The following is a 19466-nucleotide window of genomic DNA, read 5'->3' as shown; positions in this document are numbered from 1 at the left end:
GTCGCCATCCGAGGTCAAGGTGAGGGAACGTTCGCCGTATGTTGTGATGCGGGTACCGTTTGCGGCTTGTAAGGAATAAGAAGCAGAATCGGGAAGTAGATTCTTATGCGGCAGCACACTAACCTCAGCTCCGGTATCTTCGAGGAAACGTAGACCACTTGAACGATAGGTGATGTGGAATAGGCGACTATTGCGTGGAGGGCCACAGACAGTCGTCCCCGTTACTGAATGGCCGGGGTTTTTAGAGGGGTGTTGGGACGCGGCTTGAAAGAACAAGGAGTTTGGCATTTGCGCGCTTGAAGACCGAAAGTTTGGTGATGCCAGCATCAAGAAGGACGGGCACAAAACAACGATGGAGATCGTGAGCGTGGCCAATGCTTGTTGATCACTAGCCGTTGCAGGCGACCAGTCAAAGTATCAAACTTAGCTTGTAGTTGCGATATGGAAGCAAGAATCGGAATGGGATCTGTGGTAGTGGATGTAGGGCGGGAGGCGACGTTTACGAGGTTACCAGGGGTAAGTTTCGCGGATCTTATCCGCCATTTTGGCTAACTGCTCTAAGCTGTGGTCATCAATGAAAGCGCTGATGACGCGGGACATGGAGGGTGGAAGTTTGTCGAGCCATAGTTAGGCCATGATTTCCACCGCTAGCTCATGACCGCAGAGGAGAGTGCGCATGTGGCGAAGTAGTTGTGATATTGATCTGTCACCAAGTTCGACAGTGGTGAATAAATCCCGTAGCATTTTGCTTTCGAACTTCCCTGTCCTACACATCACTGCCGCTCGAAGGGCATCATACGGATTTTCTTTGGGAATATCTTCCAATTTGTTGATACATCACAAGGAAGATGCTGGACAAAATAGAAATATCGAGTGGCTTGGGAAGTGATGCGTCGGGTAGTAAAAGCGGCCTGGTGAAACCATACCCTGAGATTGCGAGCACTATATTCTGGTAAACGAGTGCTGATCACATTCTCGATTATATCCAATGTATCATAGTGTACCTCCATAATGACGGGGCGAAGGAAAAAATTAGGACTTGAATGAAACCTTTTTGAAAAAAATATCTGGGAAGATTCGGGCTAACCAAGTTTGTAGTGGTCTGGCTACCCAGTGAGTTACTTTACCAGGAGTGTGCGGCAGAGTAGAATAACGCTGGATTGGGTATACAATAATAAAGAGGTCAGATGGAACGGACACACCAATAACTGTTCTATTTAAAATAGTTCGTTGCTGGCTCAGGTCAGCGAATAAACAATAATTCAGTCACGGTTGTCCACAGATCTTCTTCTGAACAGTTCCCACATATGATAGATTCCTGGCAAACAGGTTTATCACCGTTGAACCAGCAAACACACGGCGGGGACATGGCAAGAAAATTTTCGAGCTCAGAACACACACATTCATTAGGCAAGATTTTTTCTCGTTTCGAGTAGTAGGTGCGTGGAATGACCTTCCTCCGATGTTTGTCCGCACTCCTTCTAGAACCCAGTTCAAAGCACTATTAGACACTTATTTATGCGAATCCTCGCGCTGGCAAGCACACTGCCCCGCGCTGAGAACATAAATAGCAGTGCTACACTCTTTTTTCACTTGTGCCTATCCGGTGAACGGCAGCCACTGACCGAAAAGAACAAAACCGACTCGGGAAACTTGGGCAAAAGCCTCGATCCTGTGTACCAACCCGTGAATCCGTGAAAATAGTCTGAAATATTTTGATACCAGACCTGGCATATGGGACTCGTGAACGAGTGCTTCAAGCGTGAGCGGAATCAGAAGAGAGAATTGAAGCACGTGACCACGTTTGTATTGTGGGAAATTCTACAACTGCGCGTTTTTTTAGTTTTTCATATTGAAACAAAAAACTGTTATGCAACTGTCAAAATAAGTAGTGTTATAACGGAAGAAACATAAAGATACAAAACACCAGAACAGTTGTTTCTTCTATTAACGGGTGTACACTCCAGATCTGTTTGCACAAACGAGGACCATTGTCCTGCGTCGATGGGTTGTCGGCTTTGGGGTCCTATATACACAAATCAAATCCGTTGAACTTATTGAATGTTGTTTTACTAAGCCATCGGCCCATCCACACTTACAAAAGACCGCTGTTTTGAGCCCATTGACACGTGCTGTCGCGCGCCCGCAAGGTGATATGGTTATTCGCTCAAGAAAGAAGAAAGAGGAATGCTCAAAAGTTGAACTCAAGAAGGATATTGGTATACTGAAGGGTGTTAGCCTTGTTGTCGGTATAATTGTTGGATCAGGCATTTTCTTATCACCTGTTGGTGTTTTACGCCACACTAATTCGATTGGACTGTCCTTTGTAATGTGGGTTGTGGCCGGATTATTCAGTGCGCTAGGAGCTATGGTGTATGCAGAACTCGGTGTCACGATACCGAGATCTGGAGGTGAGTACATTTATGTACTCGAAACTTTCGGTCCATTCTTGGCCTTCATGGTTCTGTGGATTACATTTTTCGTGATTGGCACAGTCACTTGCGCCGTAAACTCGCTGGTGCTGGCAAATTATGTTTTACGGCCATTTTTTTCTACGTGCGATTTGCCTGCATCCGCAGTGCACTTGGTGGCACTTCTGGCTCTGCGTATGTCTCTAGCGTCGTTTTGCCTAACTCGTTCCCTTAGTAACCCTGTGTTTCATCAACTGTTACCGTGTTAGTTGGGCTACTAAACTATCTGTTGTGTTCACAGCAGGAAAAGTAATAGCTTTACTGCTCACTATCGGATTTGGGATTGCTTATCTTGCTCGAGGTGAGTTAACTCTGACTTTCTGGGATAGTCTCTCAATTACAGGCCAGGTTAGCAGTTTTAAAGATCCTTTCGAAGATAGTGCGACGTCTCCCGGAGCGTTAGCAAGTGCATTTTATCAAGGTTTCTGGTCCTTTGCTGGCTGGTAAGTGCAGTGTGTTCGACGCCAGCTCTGTTCTCACTGATAATTTCAAGCCGCTGGAGGTTCGGAGACTCGAACTCACTGTTTTCTATACTCTCATGTGTTTTCTCATAATCTAGTTACAGCTTGGGATGCTCGCGTTTACCCTGCTCCCAAAAACTAATGCGACTTTTGCCAGCTGATTCACAGACAGTTTATGTATGTCGTTCATCCACTACATTCCTTATCCATGGCTGTCTGCAAGCAGACACTCCTACCTTCTCATATTCCTTTCTAGTCCATCCCACCACGTCTTATTTCATGTCTAAGCAAGTTCGTAACATTTCAGTTACTTTCAATACATCTTACCTTTGTTTGCTTTTATCTTGTCCCAGGCTTTTGCACATGAGTTTGCTGTTCGTCGTATTCACTTAATGGCCATTAATGTTGCCTGGAATGTCTACAAGATATATTTCACTTCTGGTTAATCTCTTCTCAATAAGTGTTGCTCGTGAATCCCAGTATCACGAGTGGTTTATGAACTTATAATATCCGGCCTAAAGGTGCCACTTGATGTGGTGGTCGGGCTTGAGTGTTGCAATGATCCCGCAGACTACACTGGCTGGAACTTTGTTCCACGAAGTGTAACAATGCCACAAAGGCCAAAGGGAGCAATCAGACCGAAAGCAGCGAAATTCCGTGCCACAACTAATCGTGCTACGAGGCGGTCTAGGGTAAAGTTGTACTGTCCTCTGCGAAAGGAGTGCGAAGACAGTAAGGTGTTTCCCCCAGGCGACCAGCATGGAGCAGCGATGCTGCCTTCCGCTGAGGAAGGACAAGTTAGAAAAGGTCGGCTCTAAAAACCGCACACTCTGATCACCCAACGGTTTACCGTGACCGCCGGCGCATTATCCAATACGGTCGAAATACTCTTAAAACCAAAGAGCCCGGTGCTGCTCAAAAGGCACCTGCTGTGCGCAGCCGCATCAGGACCGAGACGGTAATGCCGTATTCTCTGCGCCCTCGGATTATGCCAACCCCCTGCAACCGAGTAGGGCAGACTATTGAGTCATCGGCTCACAAGAAGAAAGCCTTAGTGTCCGCTGCCTTGCGGGTCCGACTCTTGAACCAGGCTAGGAGCAGGGTCGGCGAACAAAACGTTGCATTCTCCCGCTGCGTTCTGGGTCCGACTTTCGATTAAAAGTCAACCTAACTCCCTTCTTCAGCCTGGGCAACTGGTAAGTATCATTTGCCAGCGCAGTTCCACTTTCACCGATGTACCTCCCCAACCCATTCCCACCACAAGGCAAACGTCGCTGGTTTATCTGACTGTCTGACCGCTCCCTATGAACAGTGAACAAACCAACACCTTTCTTAATCCACGATCTCCTTTCTATCTAGGGGCTTTTTACGTCCGTACTCTTTGTCAATTTGAAAAGCAGGCACTGGATGTTGAAACCTTGTACCTCCTTAAAATTGATGTATGCTGTCTCCGAAACACGCATACAAGACGTAAGCGTGGTTGTGCATCTCAGAACTCCAAGGATGAACTCAGCTGTTTCACTTCAGCTGTTTCACATTTCTCCCTCCGTGTATCCGGTGACCCAGAAGCGATGGCTCGTGGGATGTATGGTGTGGGAGTTGTGCTCAGCCTCAGAACTGAACGCGCTTTGGTGGATTGGATCCCAGTGAACAGTCGTCTTTGCTCTGTCCGTTTACCCAGCTCAATCAAGCTACTCGGCACAAAAACTGATGCCTGTTTGTAGTTCCGGGTTATGCCCCAACGGACTGCAGCTCTGATGCTGAAAAGAATACGTTCTATAGAGAGCTGTCCGGACTCATTCGTCGAGCAAAAAACACTGACATCGTGATCCTTGCAGGCGATATTAATGCACAAGTAAGTCGCCTGAGCTCCTAGGAATCATTTTTTTTGGGGAGGGGGTCGATTTTGAGTCAGTTCTTGCCGCAGAGACAACGGAGACCGACTCCTTCAGTTGTGTTCTGATCATGAACTGTTTCTGGCAAGTACGAACTTTCAACATAAACGTTTGCATCGAATAACCTGGTGGTCACCAACTGGGAATCAACCGGGGACCCATTTGGATAACATTGCCATCAACCACCGATGGAGAGACACAATTCAAGATCGCCCTTCCTTCTGAGGCACACTACCGGATTCTGATCACGCCATGGTGCGTGCACGTCTGACGGCCTGCTTCCCTTCAGGCCACCGCAAGTCGGCAAGAGGCATCTTAATCCACTATCTTCGAAGAACTACCATTGATCAAAAGCATAGATCTGAGGTGGCCCAACAGCTCCCTACGGTAAACCAATACCGCGGTGGTAATGAGCAGATGGATAAAGCGTGACAAAAGTGAAAAGAGCTATTTAGCGAAGTTCAGTACTGTCTGTCCGACTTCTCCAATTCGACCACAAGACCAATGGATGTCGAGGTCGTTATCCATGATTGATGCCAGGAAATCGATACTTGCAGACAACGAGTATGACGACACACGCAAATCCCTCCAACGCCAAACAGCAAAGAACCTAAGTGGAGGCCGAGAGCTCTAGTGGACATCGAAAGCTCTTGAGATGGAGAAGGCTTTTGCTTCGGGAAACAGCCGTACCCTATATCAACTGATACGATCTAGTGACCTCAGGGTGCAACGGTCAGTGGAACAATAAGTGAAAAAGATAGCTCATTAATTCACTCGCAAAAATGTCGACTGGAAACATGGGCCGAACACTTGGAAGAATTGTTAAGCTGGCCTGCTTCAACCCAGCTCGCGGAGGTAATGCATACTAGCGAATGGGATTATCGTCCGTTGGAAGGATTAATAAAGTACAAAATATGAGTACTAAAACGTCACAAGACACTAGAACTGGACGGTCTCCATGCATACCAATTCAAAGAAGGCGGAGAATCCCCGACGATTAATCTAACAAAACAAGCTGGTGCGATATGGAGTGAAGCGGAAGTGCTTGCAGAATGGGGCATGTCGACAGTTGTCCCTGTCTTTAAAAAGGGTACGCGAACGCTGTGTGAAATCCACCGTGGCAACAGCCTGATAGCTGTGGTATCGCAGATGCTCTCTGGTTTTATCCTTCGAATTTTGACAACACGGGGAGAAACAGATCTGTGAAAACCAAGGTGGGTTCCGTCCTGCAAGATGACGCATCGATCACATCTTTACCCACCGACAGGTCCTGGAACAGCGACACTGCTTTCAGCGACCAACAATGGTTGTGTTTCTTGATTTGAAGGCTAATTTTGACTCTATGGACCGTCGGGCACAATGACAGTGTCTGCGGAGCAAAGGCGTTCCCCATAAATTCTTGACCCTACTTGAGGTGCTGTACGCCAACTCCCGCGGCCGTGTGCAGGTCTACGGGAATCTCTCGCCTGAATTACCACATTAAGTGCTGTCAGACAGGGCTGTCCTCTTTTACCTTTCCTCTTCAACTTCGTCATTGATACGAGCATGGAAGACTCAATACCAGCCTCTAATGCCTGTGGGGTCGAACTACTCCCGGGGCGTCGTTTCACAGACATCGAGTACGTAGACGACACTGCTCTTCTCGGGTATGACCCAATGTTAATGCAGAAAATAATAAATAGTCTAAATAATTTTGCCTCACGGTTTGGAATGCGCTCCACACCGGTAAAGTGTAATGTTCTGCTGAAAGTCTGGGTGGAATCGGAACTTAACATCATGCTTGCGGATGGGCCTGTTGAGATAGTAGAAAAATTTGTTTACCTGGGCAGCTGTATCAGTCCCAATGGTCTCGCAAAAGTTAATATTTTCATTTGGATCGGGAAAGCCAGAGCAGCTTCTGTGGACCTGCGTCACCTGTGGCCTAGGCGTGACATCAGTTTGTCGTCGGGTTTACAATACAGCGGTGCCCTCTATATTACTGTATGGATCTGAAACCTAGCCGCTGTGTGCTGAGGAAATCAAAAGACTTTTAGTGTTCGACCATCGATATCTTCGGAGCATTGCGTGAGTCTGGCGGGAAAACAGGATCAATGGCGCTCGTGCATCCAAGCTACTGCCTTCCCACATCATGGAAGATGCTGACACCAGACGGCTAACCAAAGAAAGATTCGTTCAGCTGTAACACCCTTTCTGTGCCTAGCTGCCATGCTACCCGAAGGAAGCGCCAGAGCTGGGATACTGCCAGTTTGCCCAAGGCTAGACAGAGGAAGTCGAGGGGCAGAGGTCCAGTTCGAACCACGGAACTTCCGGTAGGTGAACTCGCGCTCCAACCACAGCTGTCTCATCAAGAGGTAACGTAGACTGGATGAGGGGGTGTTTTAAGCGCTACAGTTTTTTGATGCATGTTACTGTTCCAGAGCCATCACTGGCTTCGCATTTCATGTCGCTCTCTCGCGGTTTTTATGACGTTGCTTATTTCGGTCAGTACATTCGCAAACAAATCGGTCATTGTAGCGTCTAATGCATCATTACAGCCTCGATTGTGAGCTTCTTGTGGATTTTAAAGGCACAAACCACATCCATGTAGGATTACTATTTCACCTTTTTTCTCACTGGTTCTGTTCTGTGCGCAGGAACTACTTGAACTTTCTAACGGGAGAAATGAAAAATCCTGCACGGTAAGCTTGGAAGTTTATTGAGTTGACTTAACCTTTGTATGAGATAAATCAACTTCGTTTACGCACGCAGCAGCGTTATTGATAATTTCAACTGTAATCACCAGCTAAGACTTTTGTCAACGAGTTTTCTCCTACTAACCCAGAATTTCTAGACCATGGCATGAACTCTGAAAGTTTGCGTGGTCTAGGGTGTAAGCTCAATCGATCAGTGTTCACTCAGTACTGTATATTGCGCTGACTCCGTGACATATTGAAAGCCCACGTTGTAGCATTCCCCGTCCATTACCAGCTGTTTGTGGAAAAAGTGATGCACTTTGGCTCAGCATTAGATGGAAATCCCATAGCGGACTTCGCCGCAGTTGTCGATCCTCTATGACAAGTTTATCTGGGGCTCCTCTGGTTGGTGTAGATTTTGGACCCTTGACCACTGTGTGAGGTCCAACACAAACTTGGTTCTCTCTACAACTCTGGTCCAATCTGCAGTAACAAACGCTGGGTTCGATTGATCAGCGATTTTAACGACATCGGGAAAATATCTTGGCATTTAACTGTCTATGTTTGTTGTTTTTTCCCTCGGCCTACTGAGCTAAAAAGAGCGGATAAAGTGTTGTTATTAACGCGGTGAAGGTTTCAAAAGTGAACAACTGTAAATAGTAGTAACATAAGAGCATATCACAGTGGTGAAAACTCCAGTACATACTCTGGGGATTACCTGGCGCGTAACAGTTGTGAGTGATTTTATACTTGAGGGGCACTAAGCGTTCAGTGTTACTAACTTGTATAGAGCAATTCCAGGCTCATTATATTATGATGATCGGCCTTTCACTTCGAATCAGCTGGGTGTAATGGCAAACTACTTACTTATATGAGTATTTTATTAGTTTGTCAATAATTTTTCTTGGATTACGTAGCACTGCTGCGTGCTTGGTACTGTTTGTGGCAGCTTGGATACGGGCCGAATTCCGGACTGTTGCAGCACTTGTACTGTTTTTTTTACAAACGGATATGTCTTTGAAACTGAACTTCTATGGGTTCCAGGGTAAAAGAAGGAAAACGCCAGCTTAAAGTTTTCCAGTGGAGCGAGCTATTAAATTCTAGTTAAAATACCCTAAGATACACTGCTTGAGTACTTCCGCTACCAAACAGCAAGATATCAAAGGTATCTCTGGAGTGATTGCAACTCTATTTTGACAACTTGGGATATGGCAGATACATCTATCAACACATTACGGGAGACACCAGGAGACAAAGGGAAGCCCGTAATCCATGATTAAGATTAATGCATACAAAATTCGACTGGATGACTTGTAAACACCACATGGGACAAAATGAGAGGAAAATCACATGTCGTTATGCATAACTTGCTAGTAAAGAGCACAATCAATTATCTTTGGCTTCTGTGCATGGAGATCACGAATGACATCAGTTCATTTGGCACTATTTATGAATATTCGCTCAAGCAAAGACAAGGAATAAATTCGGCATTATGTACCCCACGTAAATGCGAAGAACAGGTATGTTGTTTCTGCTCCAGTTTATCGACCGGTGTGATCAAACGAAATCCAGGAATTTCACACTGGAAACCGGACATCCCGAGGAAGGAGCTAGTAGTGGAACATTTAGGACCCAATTCAGTTATCAAGGAAAACAATTCCAGCGACCGATCGGGAGGGACCATCACAACGCACCAGATATGTAAAATGGACGAGCAAGCCTGCGCTAAAGACGAAAGAGAACTGCTATTCCACCCAAGAGATTTTTGAGTCACAACCCACCGCAGTTTTCGGAAAACTGATATGAACAAAGGAAGTAAATAAAGGTTTCAGTGAATCAATCAAATACACACATAGTCTGGAGACCTCGAACAGAAACTGCAATACTGTTCAGTAACTGACTAATATAACTATTTTGATTATTTTGTTGTGACGCTGCGTTTTCCCAACATAGTCCATCAATAAGAAATTTGATCTCCAGTAGGACATACGAAATAAATAATAACTAAAACTCAAAACTGAGGGTGAAGAATATAGCCTCCTAAGTCAAGAATATGAACAAGGGTAGCTCTATCGTCAGTTCTCTAAGGACTTTGCACAAAACAGAAGTTTGCTGACCTCGATTCCTACAGCTCTGTGTTTTCCGCATGCCGATTCATTACCAGTAGGTGAAGAATAAGATGTAATAGCCTATAGGAGAACTCACAATCAATGGTCTAATTCCTACAAAGGGCGAACGGGCTATCCGACCCGATCTTCAGAATCACAGAGATTCGTATATGCCAATCCTGAAGCGCATACATTTTTTGATGTGCAGTTGTCGACCCAACCCCTTAGGGTTCGACCCGGGACCTACTCAAAAAGGTTAGGGAGGAGCGGATTTATGATATCGCCAATTCCAGTTTTCGTTTGTTTCGTTCACTATACACGCACAACTCCTCCCCCCCCCACGAGTAAGTCCAGACTTTGTGGATTCGCCGTAGTTCCGTTGCTGGTTTGATAACTTAACCACTCTGTCTGCCGTAGAATCGATCAATGTGCACTTCACGGTTTCGATAGTATATGACCAATCACTTGTCTGACGTTTGGTACGTGTATTCCCTGTCGTGGTGTTGACGTTCTAAAATATTCCGTGCTCGGAAATGGGGATGCAAGAAACGATATTCTTGTGAGCAACTTTTCTTTTGTCGGACAATAACCATATATATACAGCTGTTTCCTATTGGGCACTGTGTCATTGGATCTTCATGTTCTCCCTCTGGGGCGAGGTGGCTCAGAGGTTAGAGTGCGAATTTACTGACCGGATGGTCTGTGGTTCGAATCCGACCTCTACCTGTCGACTTTTCCTGCTTAGGCTTAGGCAGCCTGACAGTATCGTAGTCCCCGTGCTTCCTTCCGGTCGCATGGCAGTTAGGCACTGAAAGGGTGTTACAGCTGAACTGTTGTTTATTGTATTGTTTGTTTTCTCTCTGGAATACGGGAACATTGCTGTGTGCTGTAGCGGACTCCGAGCATCAAATTAGTTTTTCCAGAAGATGCGGTATTCATTGATGCATCCACAGTTTGGGACTTTTAATTCGGTGCTCGATGACGATGAATTTTTCGCTTAACAGACACATTTTTGGAGCGAGCACACGGATGCTTTGCTTCCCTTGTAGACCAACCCGGTCAATGTTCTGGTGACATCAATTCCTTGTTTCAAAAGGCATTCGTCCGTTTCCACAGCACTCATGTTTTGAGTGCTCCGCATTCTCTAATAACGCGATGACTCTGGTCATCGCGTCATCGCACCATTACCAAAGGGGACTTGTTTGACTCTCCCCAAGATCTTTCAGCAATACATAAACTTGGCCGTGGCAGGATTTGAACTCCGGATGTCTGACTTACGAAGCAAGGCCTTGTTATCATTCTAGGGGTGCTTCAGACTACTGGCGGTTGTCTATAATGGGTGAATAAAAAACTTAAGCAGATGATTAGCCAACCGACAAAGGTATTTTATTTCAGTGACTCTGCTAAATTCTGTGAATTAAGTTTGTATAACCATAAGATCTAACAGGATTGTTTATTGTCTGTGCCCCCATGAACGAGGGAATTAACTGAAGACCTAAACCGATTTCTTGGTAAACGTTTCTGAGAATCGGGATGTAATCATCTTTTGCGAATAATGAAATAGGGTAGAAAGGTAGGTGAGTGGAATAAATTTTTGGGTTAAAGGTTTAGTCAGGTTGTATACTGTGATCAGACGAATTATGTGACCTTACTTGGATGTGAATAATTTCCGATAGAGCTACCTTATTATCCAAGCAACTCAGCCCTAAATAGGGTAGTAGTGTGGCACCAGTGATTGATTGTGCATCAAGGGTTTCCTCGCAATTTCACCAACTCGCTGTTTCCGTGTCACCAGTGACCTTGATGATTTTGTTCTCATACGCGTGCTCCTCGTTGGAGGAAAATTATTTCTAATGTCGTTATTATTAGAAGTTGAGACGCGCTACTTCTTTGTGAAGCTGGGTTTGGATTTGTTTGCTGCCCGATAGCTTTCGGCCAAAGGTGTTCCGAATTTGATTGTGAGGTATTTTCACTTGGGCGTATTAGAACTTCAGAAGCTCACTCATGACTGTATCAGTATGTTGGTTCATGGTGAATCTGACATGTATGCCTCGAAAAGGAATGCGCTTGCAGTAATCCTCACGTAGTTCCCACACAGACAAAATGACATTTGACCTACCGCAAATGCACTCAGTTGTGTTGTCCAGTTGGCACATGTGGTCTGATTATCTCTGCTGTGTTCTTTTTGTGTTTCAGCAACCTACCGATTGTCATCATCATATCACTCATAGTCGTAACAGTAATCTATCTCTTGGCAAATGTGGCGTATCTGGCGGTTTTGTCACCTTATGAAGTCCTTAACTCCGATGCTGTGGCAGTGGTAAGTAATGGTTAGGTGTGAGACGAAATTAATGGATTGAAAGTGTTTTCACACACCTAATGAAAACGTCAATAACCTTGTGAGCTGTGCATTTTGCCAAGAGAATATGCACTTCAAGATTGTTCCACTAGTTTTGTTTTTTAACCCTTTATAGATCATCCGCAATGCTCGTAGAGTGATACCATTATCCTTGTATTCGATTAGCCCGTTGAACACTGGAAACTGCAAACTGACGAGTTATTTGATTACCCGAAACGAGCGTTTTTCGTGAGCAGACAGATACAGTGTAATACATCGGGTCTGTCGTGCAACGATTCGTTTGAGCATTGGAAGCGCTCAGAATCTAACAAAGGTTCAGAGCACAGCTCTCAGTTTAAGTTTAAGTAAAGGCAAATCGTCTCTTCAGCAGTTTCAGAAACATTTTGTGCTTGATGCTAGTTGTGGTACAGTACAGACTACTCATTTGGTCATATCGTTATGTATAAGGTTATTCTCCGTTCACCTAGAATGCACGGGTATGCACGGGTAGTTATCGTGCGATACAATAACAATAATATAATACTATAAATGTATAAAAAGTATATCGCTTTTTTGGAGATAATACTGACGAAGAAAATAGGGGAATTGGTGCACTCAATCCAGCAGCTGCTTCTGTTTACTTGAGTTTACTTGCCACATCCATTGCTTGGAGGAGCGTTACCATGGTATTTCAGCTTTACGCTTTATGGTGAATTTATCGTGATTCGACCACAAAAGTGTTTCGGATCGTTCAATCAGCAGAATAATTGAGAACGTTATCATGAAGCCATATGGGAATTTGTATACGACCAACGTCTCTAGCGCCTCAAGGCTTTGGTTCGGGGGTGTACTTCTGGCCTTCGTGCGGCCAAATGCAAACTGCAAGTAACAGGGAGGGTATGAGGAGCAGAATCGCCCGAATAAATGTTAGCTTTTGGTCAGTTCAACCACCCATTCCGTTATGTCCGGCGATTTTCAAGTTTGCTTTTCTAACCATTACATATCCAAGTGCAATCCACAAAGCACCAAGGCACCTCGGTCATCTGCAACCGTCATTCCAGTACTGATCAAGAATTCGTATTCTCTTCATTGCATGTACAACCCGCTTTTCACGGATAAACATTTTTCCTGGCGCTCTCACATGGGGACCCAGTCTCGTTTGTAGTGGATTTATTTTCCAGCGAAAAATTCACTGCGACCCGGCGGCGCTAACGCCGTCTCCACCTTAGCCCACGTGTAACAGCTGTTCTAACGTAGCTAATGCCATGACGCCACAATGAAGCGGGTGAAGGCTTTGTGACGAAGTGGACACATCCGAACCTTCAAAACGACAAATAAACTCGTCAAGTGACCAAACAACTGTATCCCAATGCACTTGTTGCAGCAACGCTGCATCTTCGACGTCAAAAACATGATACGTGCCACAGAGTGAGGAGGGGTACCCGTTGTAGGAAATTCGTCCACAGACGATCCATTTTACGTACTTTGGGTTATTTGACACTCCGTTTCCTCCTGTCCTCTGGTTTTTCAACATATGGGAACAGTTAAAGTAATAATCTATTTACGTTTCATCTCTGAATTCGGTCCTCCGGAAGATAGCACTTCCAAGCAGAATGGATTTTTGTCCCGCCCAGAGTGCCCTCTTGAGAAGAACCACTGTAGCGAATCTACTGATCGCTCACCTTTCTTCCTTATCTCATTCATTACCGTATCAGTCGAAATTTCACCCTTCAAGTATATTCTTTATATACTGAACATCTTAGAATCACAGCAACCGTTTCGTCTCTCGCACCCATGAGTGGTGTACATATCATAAATCCCTGAGGGGGTGCTGACATAAGACAGTATTGCAAGGTATTCGATTACAAACCAGACTGGTTGTTGTGGGAAATTAGTGTTGATCTCTAGGAAGGATGAAGCGGCTGTGCAATACTTCCCATATTTTTGTGGGGCGAAATCTTGAGGGAAATCTTAGTTTCACTCCACTTACTACAAATCATTTCTTGTCCGTTTGAGCTCCAGATAGCTCCAGGCGCTCACGTACTGACCAGAAGGTTCACGGCTCGAACTGAACCTCGGTATCTAGGCCTGGGCAATCTAGTAGTATCTCAACTCTTGAGTTTCTTCCGGATGGCATGGTAGATGAACATTGAAGCAGCGTTATAACCGAATGACTATAGTTTTAGTTTTTGTCTATCCAGTTGTGTTGCTGAGGCAAAATGAGAATGAATAATAAACCCCTTTTAGTTTTTTCACTCGAAATGGTCTGGAAATCGTATATTATAGAGAATCTAGTTTCTTAGACTTCTAATGACCTGCGGGTTCCTTTGTGTATATCGAGAAATCGCCACATTGCTGTTGGGAGGATTCCCCTTGAGGACGCGGAAAATGTAATATTTTAGGAGATCGTACATTCCATCAGAAGCTACTTTGTTGGGATTCCGCTAGTTTGCGACAGATAAGATCTTAATGGGAAAAATGCACTCCTTTGAAAGTTAAGTTGAGGTTAACGGGAGGCTCAATAGCTGAATATCTTTTTTAGGATGCTCTTCAACTGAATGACTACGCACAAGACCACTTCGTATTTCGGTACGGTGTACGAGATATCGCAATAAATATCCTGATGGAACACGGTTTGTGAAGTTGCTAGGACCCCTTTCGATAGCTCACAGCCGGTTCGGCCTTTCTTGAGGCACATTAAGTAGGCTTGATTCCTCAGTTTCCACCAACTTTATGTCCTAATATGCACTGTCCTAACGTGACTGGTAGGGCCTGTTCGGTGTGCCCACAACCTTACAGACATGTGACTGAGACCAAGTAGCGCGAACCGGTGGATCTGCGTAGTGTTCGTAAAACCCGTTCATTTTGGAGTTCCAGACGAAACGTTTTACCGACTTACTAAGTTCTGATAAGTACTACATAACGAGGTAGCTTGTTGTGGAAATGTATCCTCACATACCAAGATAGAAAAGGTCATTTACGAGAATTCGATCCATTCCGAGTTAGCATGAGTCCTCTTTCATCTTTGTTACCCCATCTCATTCAAAATGATACTGTGCACTCATTCTAGGTTAGGTTATCAGCGAATACAAATTGATTTTAGTAAAGGAGAATGTCCTCACTTAAGCTTTTCAATCTGACGTACGATCATTAAAACATAGTTGAGGACCAACCACCTGGAGAGGCAAAGCGAAAAGTTATTGGAACAGAGCATTTTTACTCTAGTCTGTTACGACTTATCCAAAATGTAAGACTGGTTGTTTGTTTACCTACACGTCTCGATTTTCTTGTACGGTAGGGGACATTTTATAGAATTGTTTTAATGACTGACAACTCCCACTGACCTCAGGACAGTCACTATTGTGTTCACATTCCGATGTTCTCTGAAACTCCTCTTTGTGTTTTAGACAATGGCTAATCGATGCATGGGCGTGATGGCTTGGATCATGCCCGTGTTTGTAGCTGCGTCCGTTTTTGGTAGTATCAACGGCGAGGTATTGTCAATGTCCAGGTATGTCGCGTTCACGCACACATGCTGCTACTTCTGGTGATCCGACGTATATTGTCCATTCAGTTCACTTGTGCGCTGCGTTTATCAAAGCAAGAGAGTTTCCGTTCCCAAAGCGAATTAGTTGGTTTTGGTGAACTGTCGGTTGGGTGATTCGAATTCGATGCAATTTTTCCTTCCTTACCACAGACTATTGGACTATAAGAGTCTTAGACTACCATTTTTTGTTGTTTATAATCTGTGGTTGGTGTAGGACAAAGGACATGCTTGGACCGTGCATCATCTGAATTTCAGCTTATCCGTGTGGGAATTTCAGGAATAACATGAAGCAAACGGCTTGAGGTACTAATGGATCCTTTCGGTGGCCGTTGTCGTTTCGTTCACCATATCCTGCAATAGAAGAACACGGTCACGGAGATTTTTTTTAAAAAGCCTGCAATAGAGAACACGGTCACGGAGATTTTTTTTTAAAAAGGCCGGGTAATATATCATCCCTGATTGGTTGGTCTGTTTTGAAGGCCTTACCTGTCTTATCCTGAAGGCGGTCGCAATTTTCCTCTCTGGCCTTCGTCACTATGTTTTGTGGTACATTATGGCTACAGGGTAACAAGTCTCCTACGATATACCATTCGGTAAAGTGAGACTCCACACAGATCGCCATTCGCCTTTCCCGAATCAGAGCCCCTTCAATGGGGCATTTTCTCATATGGATGTGTTTGTTTCAAATTCAGTCTAACCAGGAACAACTAATTCATTACCTTCGTTACTTCCATACCGCCGCTTTCCTTTCATTACAGGGTTTGCTTTGCTGGTGGAGAGAAGGGTCACACGCCCGCAATTCTTTCCATGGTTAGCGTGACCAACCTAACACCAATTCCTTCCATAGTTGCAATGGTGAGTTGGACAACAGATGAAGCATTCATTAGCATTCGTAGTACGGCGCTTCTGCTTGAGACAGTATGTAGACACCATTCACTGAACATATCCTCATTTAGTATTTATATGAAACCATCAAGCTCCACTAAGGGTGAACGCACGTTTTTTTGTATAGTAGTTTCCTTAATTCAGTCACCATTACCCGTATTACACGAGCCAACTAGCTCCCATACCGTTATCATTGGTTGAGCACTGTCCCAATGAAAAGGCCCATTATTTTTAAGCGTTGGTTGTACAAGTTTCCGCAAACTTCAGCAAGATAAGGCCACAATGCTAACCAACTATTGAACATTCTAGCACACTTGCCCAGAATTTGTATCAACGGCAGTATTTTTCCCTTTAGATCCATGTGATAGTCCCCATAGAACCACTCATCATGAGTTGATTCTCAACACTGGCCATTCGCCCTGAGTTGCGGATATCCAGAATTGCTTAAATATTCCTGGTACGCAACCTCTTCCGTGTGAACTTGACTGAGTTTGCCACTTGGTACAACATACGATTGGCCTGCTGCTGCAAAATCAGGTTTGAACAAAGTCCAGCATCAATTCAGTGTGCAAGCTAGTTCAACATTTGTCAGAAATGCACATAACATTTGCTGCTGTTATGCCCTCGTGGATATCAGGCAGACTATTGTGCCGAAAGTTACCTGGGTGGATAGTCGGCCTACTTGAGTGTTCTCGCCTTTCAGACTGTGAGCTTTATTGATATGGTACTCCTTGCATTTAGGGAGCACCTTTTTCGGGATACGAAAATTCTCTTCGAATGGGAGTGTTCTCTCACCGGAAGTGCGAATAAAAAGAACCACCTGGCAAAATCGCTACCTCCAGCTCCTAAACATTTTACAATCCTACTGCATTACCGGGTAGAACCAAGCACAAACATTTTGCTTGCAGATGAACCAATGGATGAGGTTGACATCTCACCTGGAGCCTAAAGATGAAAACACCCTCCTGATAGGGAGAGCGGGGTGGCTTTTACCAGTCTATGACATCTGTGACGTCGATGGAACTTGAAGTTGTCTGCCGCCAGTGGAGTGTAAAGCCTTATAGCGCACTCTGCATCATTACGCCGGTTAGGACTTTGGTCATAGTGAGCTCAAAAACTCAAAAATAACCTTCACCGTTGACTGGAAGTGCATCCAATTCGTTGATCATATCTTGCTGGAATACCAGATCAGTAGTGCAGAAGTACGTCGAACAACTTGTTTGGAAGAAAAAAATCGGTAGGTGCGTTGGCCCTATTCTATGTCAGTGGCTTGTTCGTTTGCATCGAGTATCAACAAACCGACGTACACAAAATGCTCATTTCCTCTCTGCTGCCTGCCGAGTAGTTCTACATGGGATCATGAAGTGACCACCAGAGCGTGAAGACTGCAAACAATAAGCTAGGTGGCATCAGTAGCTACATCGAGACAGAACATATCAATGCATGTTTAAGGACGCATTTAAGCTATTCTCTTTAAATGCATAGTTAATTTCTCACAATCCTCTGATGGCTAAATTTGTACCCCACTAGAAAGTGCTCTTGTGTATCTGTGAGTGGCCCATACCAACAAAGTGGTGAATCTGCCTACCGGCCACCAGTGTATGTCATCCAGACCAGCGCCACCTCCTGATTTAAATACCTTCTGCATAAGCTCGAATGGAAGTCACTGAAAAAGAAAATTCACCAAGATATATTTTAAATGATGAAGAAAAAGTACTGATTTAGAACCAACTAAAGATAGAGTTTTCAGGTACTTTCTTTGTCCTACATGCTAGCTTCATTACTTTCAGTCTATTGTGCAGCTGCGAAAAGTTTCCTAGGAGTGACACTACTTGTGATTTTCGAGATCGGTTATTTGCTCGGCCAATTCACGTCTGTTGACGAACTGCCGGATGATGTGGTGGCATCCGTCGTTTAACGTGACGGTACATCAGTAAGTCTACAGAAGTAATGTATGGCTTGCTCAATCAGTGGATCCTCTTTAGTCTTGTGGAACTGGTTGTCCCCCTAGGAAGTGACTGCAGTGTAGCTGTTTGCTTTGGAGGAATTTTACTTAATGGACGTAGTACACCAAAGTGTCAGCTTTCCCCTCTTACATTGTTCTGTCGAATCACGTCATTCAGGGAGACCTCATCGACGAAGCAGATATATTGAAATACCGTTGCATTACCTGGTCCTGGAGATTAGCTGTCCACCGGGATGGGGTTGGTTAGTTTTTTGAATTGGATACACGGACGCAAAGCAACAGAGCATTTCCAACGTTCGAGGATACGACTGTGAGTAATATCTGCGTGGGATGTCCCAACAACAAATGGGTATTTAAAAAAACGAATACACCGCTTCCCTTCTATACCGAATTAGTTGTATTTTGGTTATACTCGAATCTTTTGAGCAGCTATTCCGAGTGTACATGGGAGTATTTTCTTTTTTCTGAGTTACGGTTATTCACTGCTGCTGCGTACTTTGGGAACTTACAATCAGTCTCCGTATTTTGCATCATCTCGGTAAACTAGGGTAGGACAGAAGGAACAAAATAATTCATATTTTGGTAAAACACGATTAATTAATAACAAGACAATTAATAAAAACGTGATTATTCAGGACTCGATAAGTGCCCAGTAGTCACGCGATACTTCATCCTTCGTTTCGGCTTCATTCGTACTGCAGCTATCAAACGAATAACTGTGCGAATATTACCTGTCGTTCGCTTAGGTGCTTACAACACCAACGATTTAGCGTGAAAGTCGATGAGTAAATATGTTTGAATGACATAGAACATTTTCTCTGTGGTCTCTTGTCTTCGGTCCTGGTGAGTTTGTTTCCTCAAGCTGGGGTCGGCGCAAAAAATTCTGTACTTCTAAGATTGTCTCTAAAGTGAAATGTTTCCGTTTGGAAAGCAGCCTTTCAGCAAATGTTGAAAAGGATGATGAGGATGAATAGGGAATGGTGATAAAGAAAAAAGGATGGCGTAGGGTTATGGCCACTACTGTGCACTTCTCTCAAAGTGTCATACTAGGGGAGGAGGGAAGTACATATCTATATCTGCTATATTTTCTACTGTACGAAAACAGGCAAAGCAATTCTTAACT

General features: G+C 44.5%; 2 protein-coding genes across 2 annotated transcripts in view; one reads left to right on the top strand and one right to left on the bottom strand.

Moving 5' to 3' along the window:
• Nucleotides 1-1969: 1969 nt before the first annotated feature.
• T265_14874 (hypothetical protein) overlaps nucleotides 1970-19466 on the top strand; it is a gene marked incomplete at both ends in the record, with an annotated part of 191826 nt that continues 174329 nt past the window's right edge. The window contains 6 exons of the mRNA XM_009175619.1: nucleotides 1970-2411; nucleotides 2713-2772; nucleotides 2815-2914; nucleotides 11804-11927; nucleotides 15353-15456; nucleotides 16251-16347. Coding sequence (XP_009173883.1) covers nucleotides 1970-2411; nucleotides 2713-2772; nucleotides 2815-2914; nucleotides 11804-11927; nucleotides 15353-15456; nucleotides 16251-16347 — 927 coding nt within the window. The remainder of the gene's footprint in view (nucleotides 2412-2712; nucleotides 2773-2814; nucleotides 2915-11803; nucleotides 11928-15352; nucleotides 15457-16250; nucleotides 16348-19466) is intronic.
• The window catches only part of T265_09520 (hypothetical protein), a gene marked incomplete at both ends in the record, with an annotated part of 33923 nt that continues 18878 nt past the window's right edge, over nucleotides 4422-19466 (bottom strand). Inside the window, 2 exons of the mRNA XM_009175614.1 lie at nucleotides 4422-4692; nucleotides 9281-9296. Of these exons, the coding sequence (XP_009173878.1) occupies nucleotides 4422-4692; nucleotides 9281-9296 (287 nt within the window). The remainder of the gene's footprint in view (nucleotides 4693-9280; nucleotides 9297-19466) is intronic.

Source organism: Opisthorchis viverrini (genome assembly GCF_000715545.1).
Source record: "Opisthorchis viverrini unplaced genomic scaffold opera_v5_279, whole genome shotgun sequence".
Classification (NCBI taxonomy): domain Eukaryota; kingdom Metazoa; phylum Platyhelminthes; class Trematoda; order Opisthorchiida; family Opisthorchiidae; genus Opisthorchis; species Opisthorchis viverrini.
This window is presented reverse-complemented; position numbering and strand designations above follow the sequence as displayed.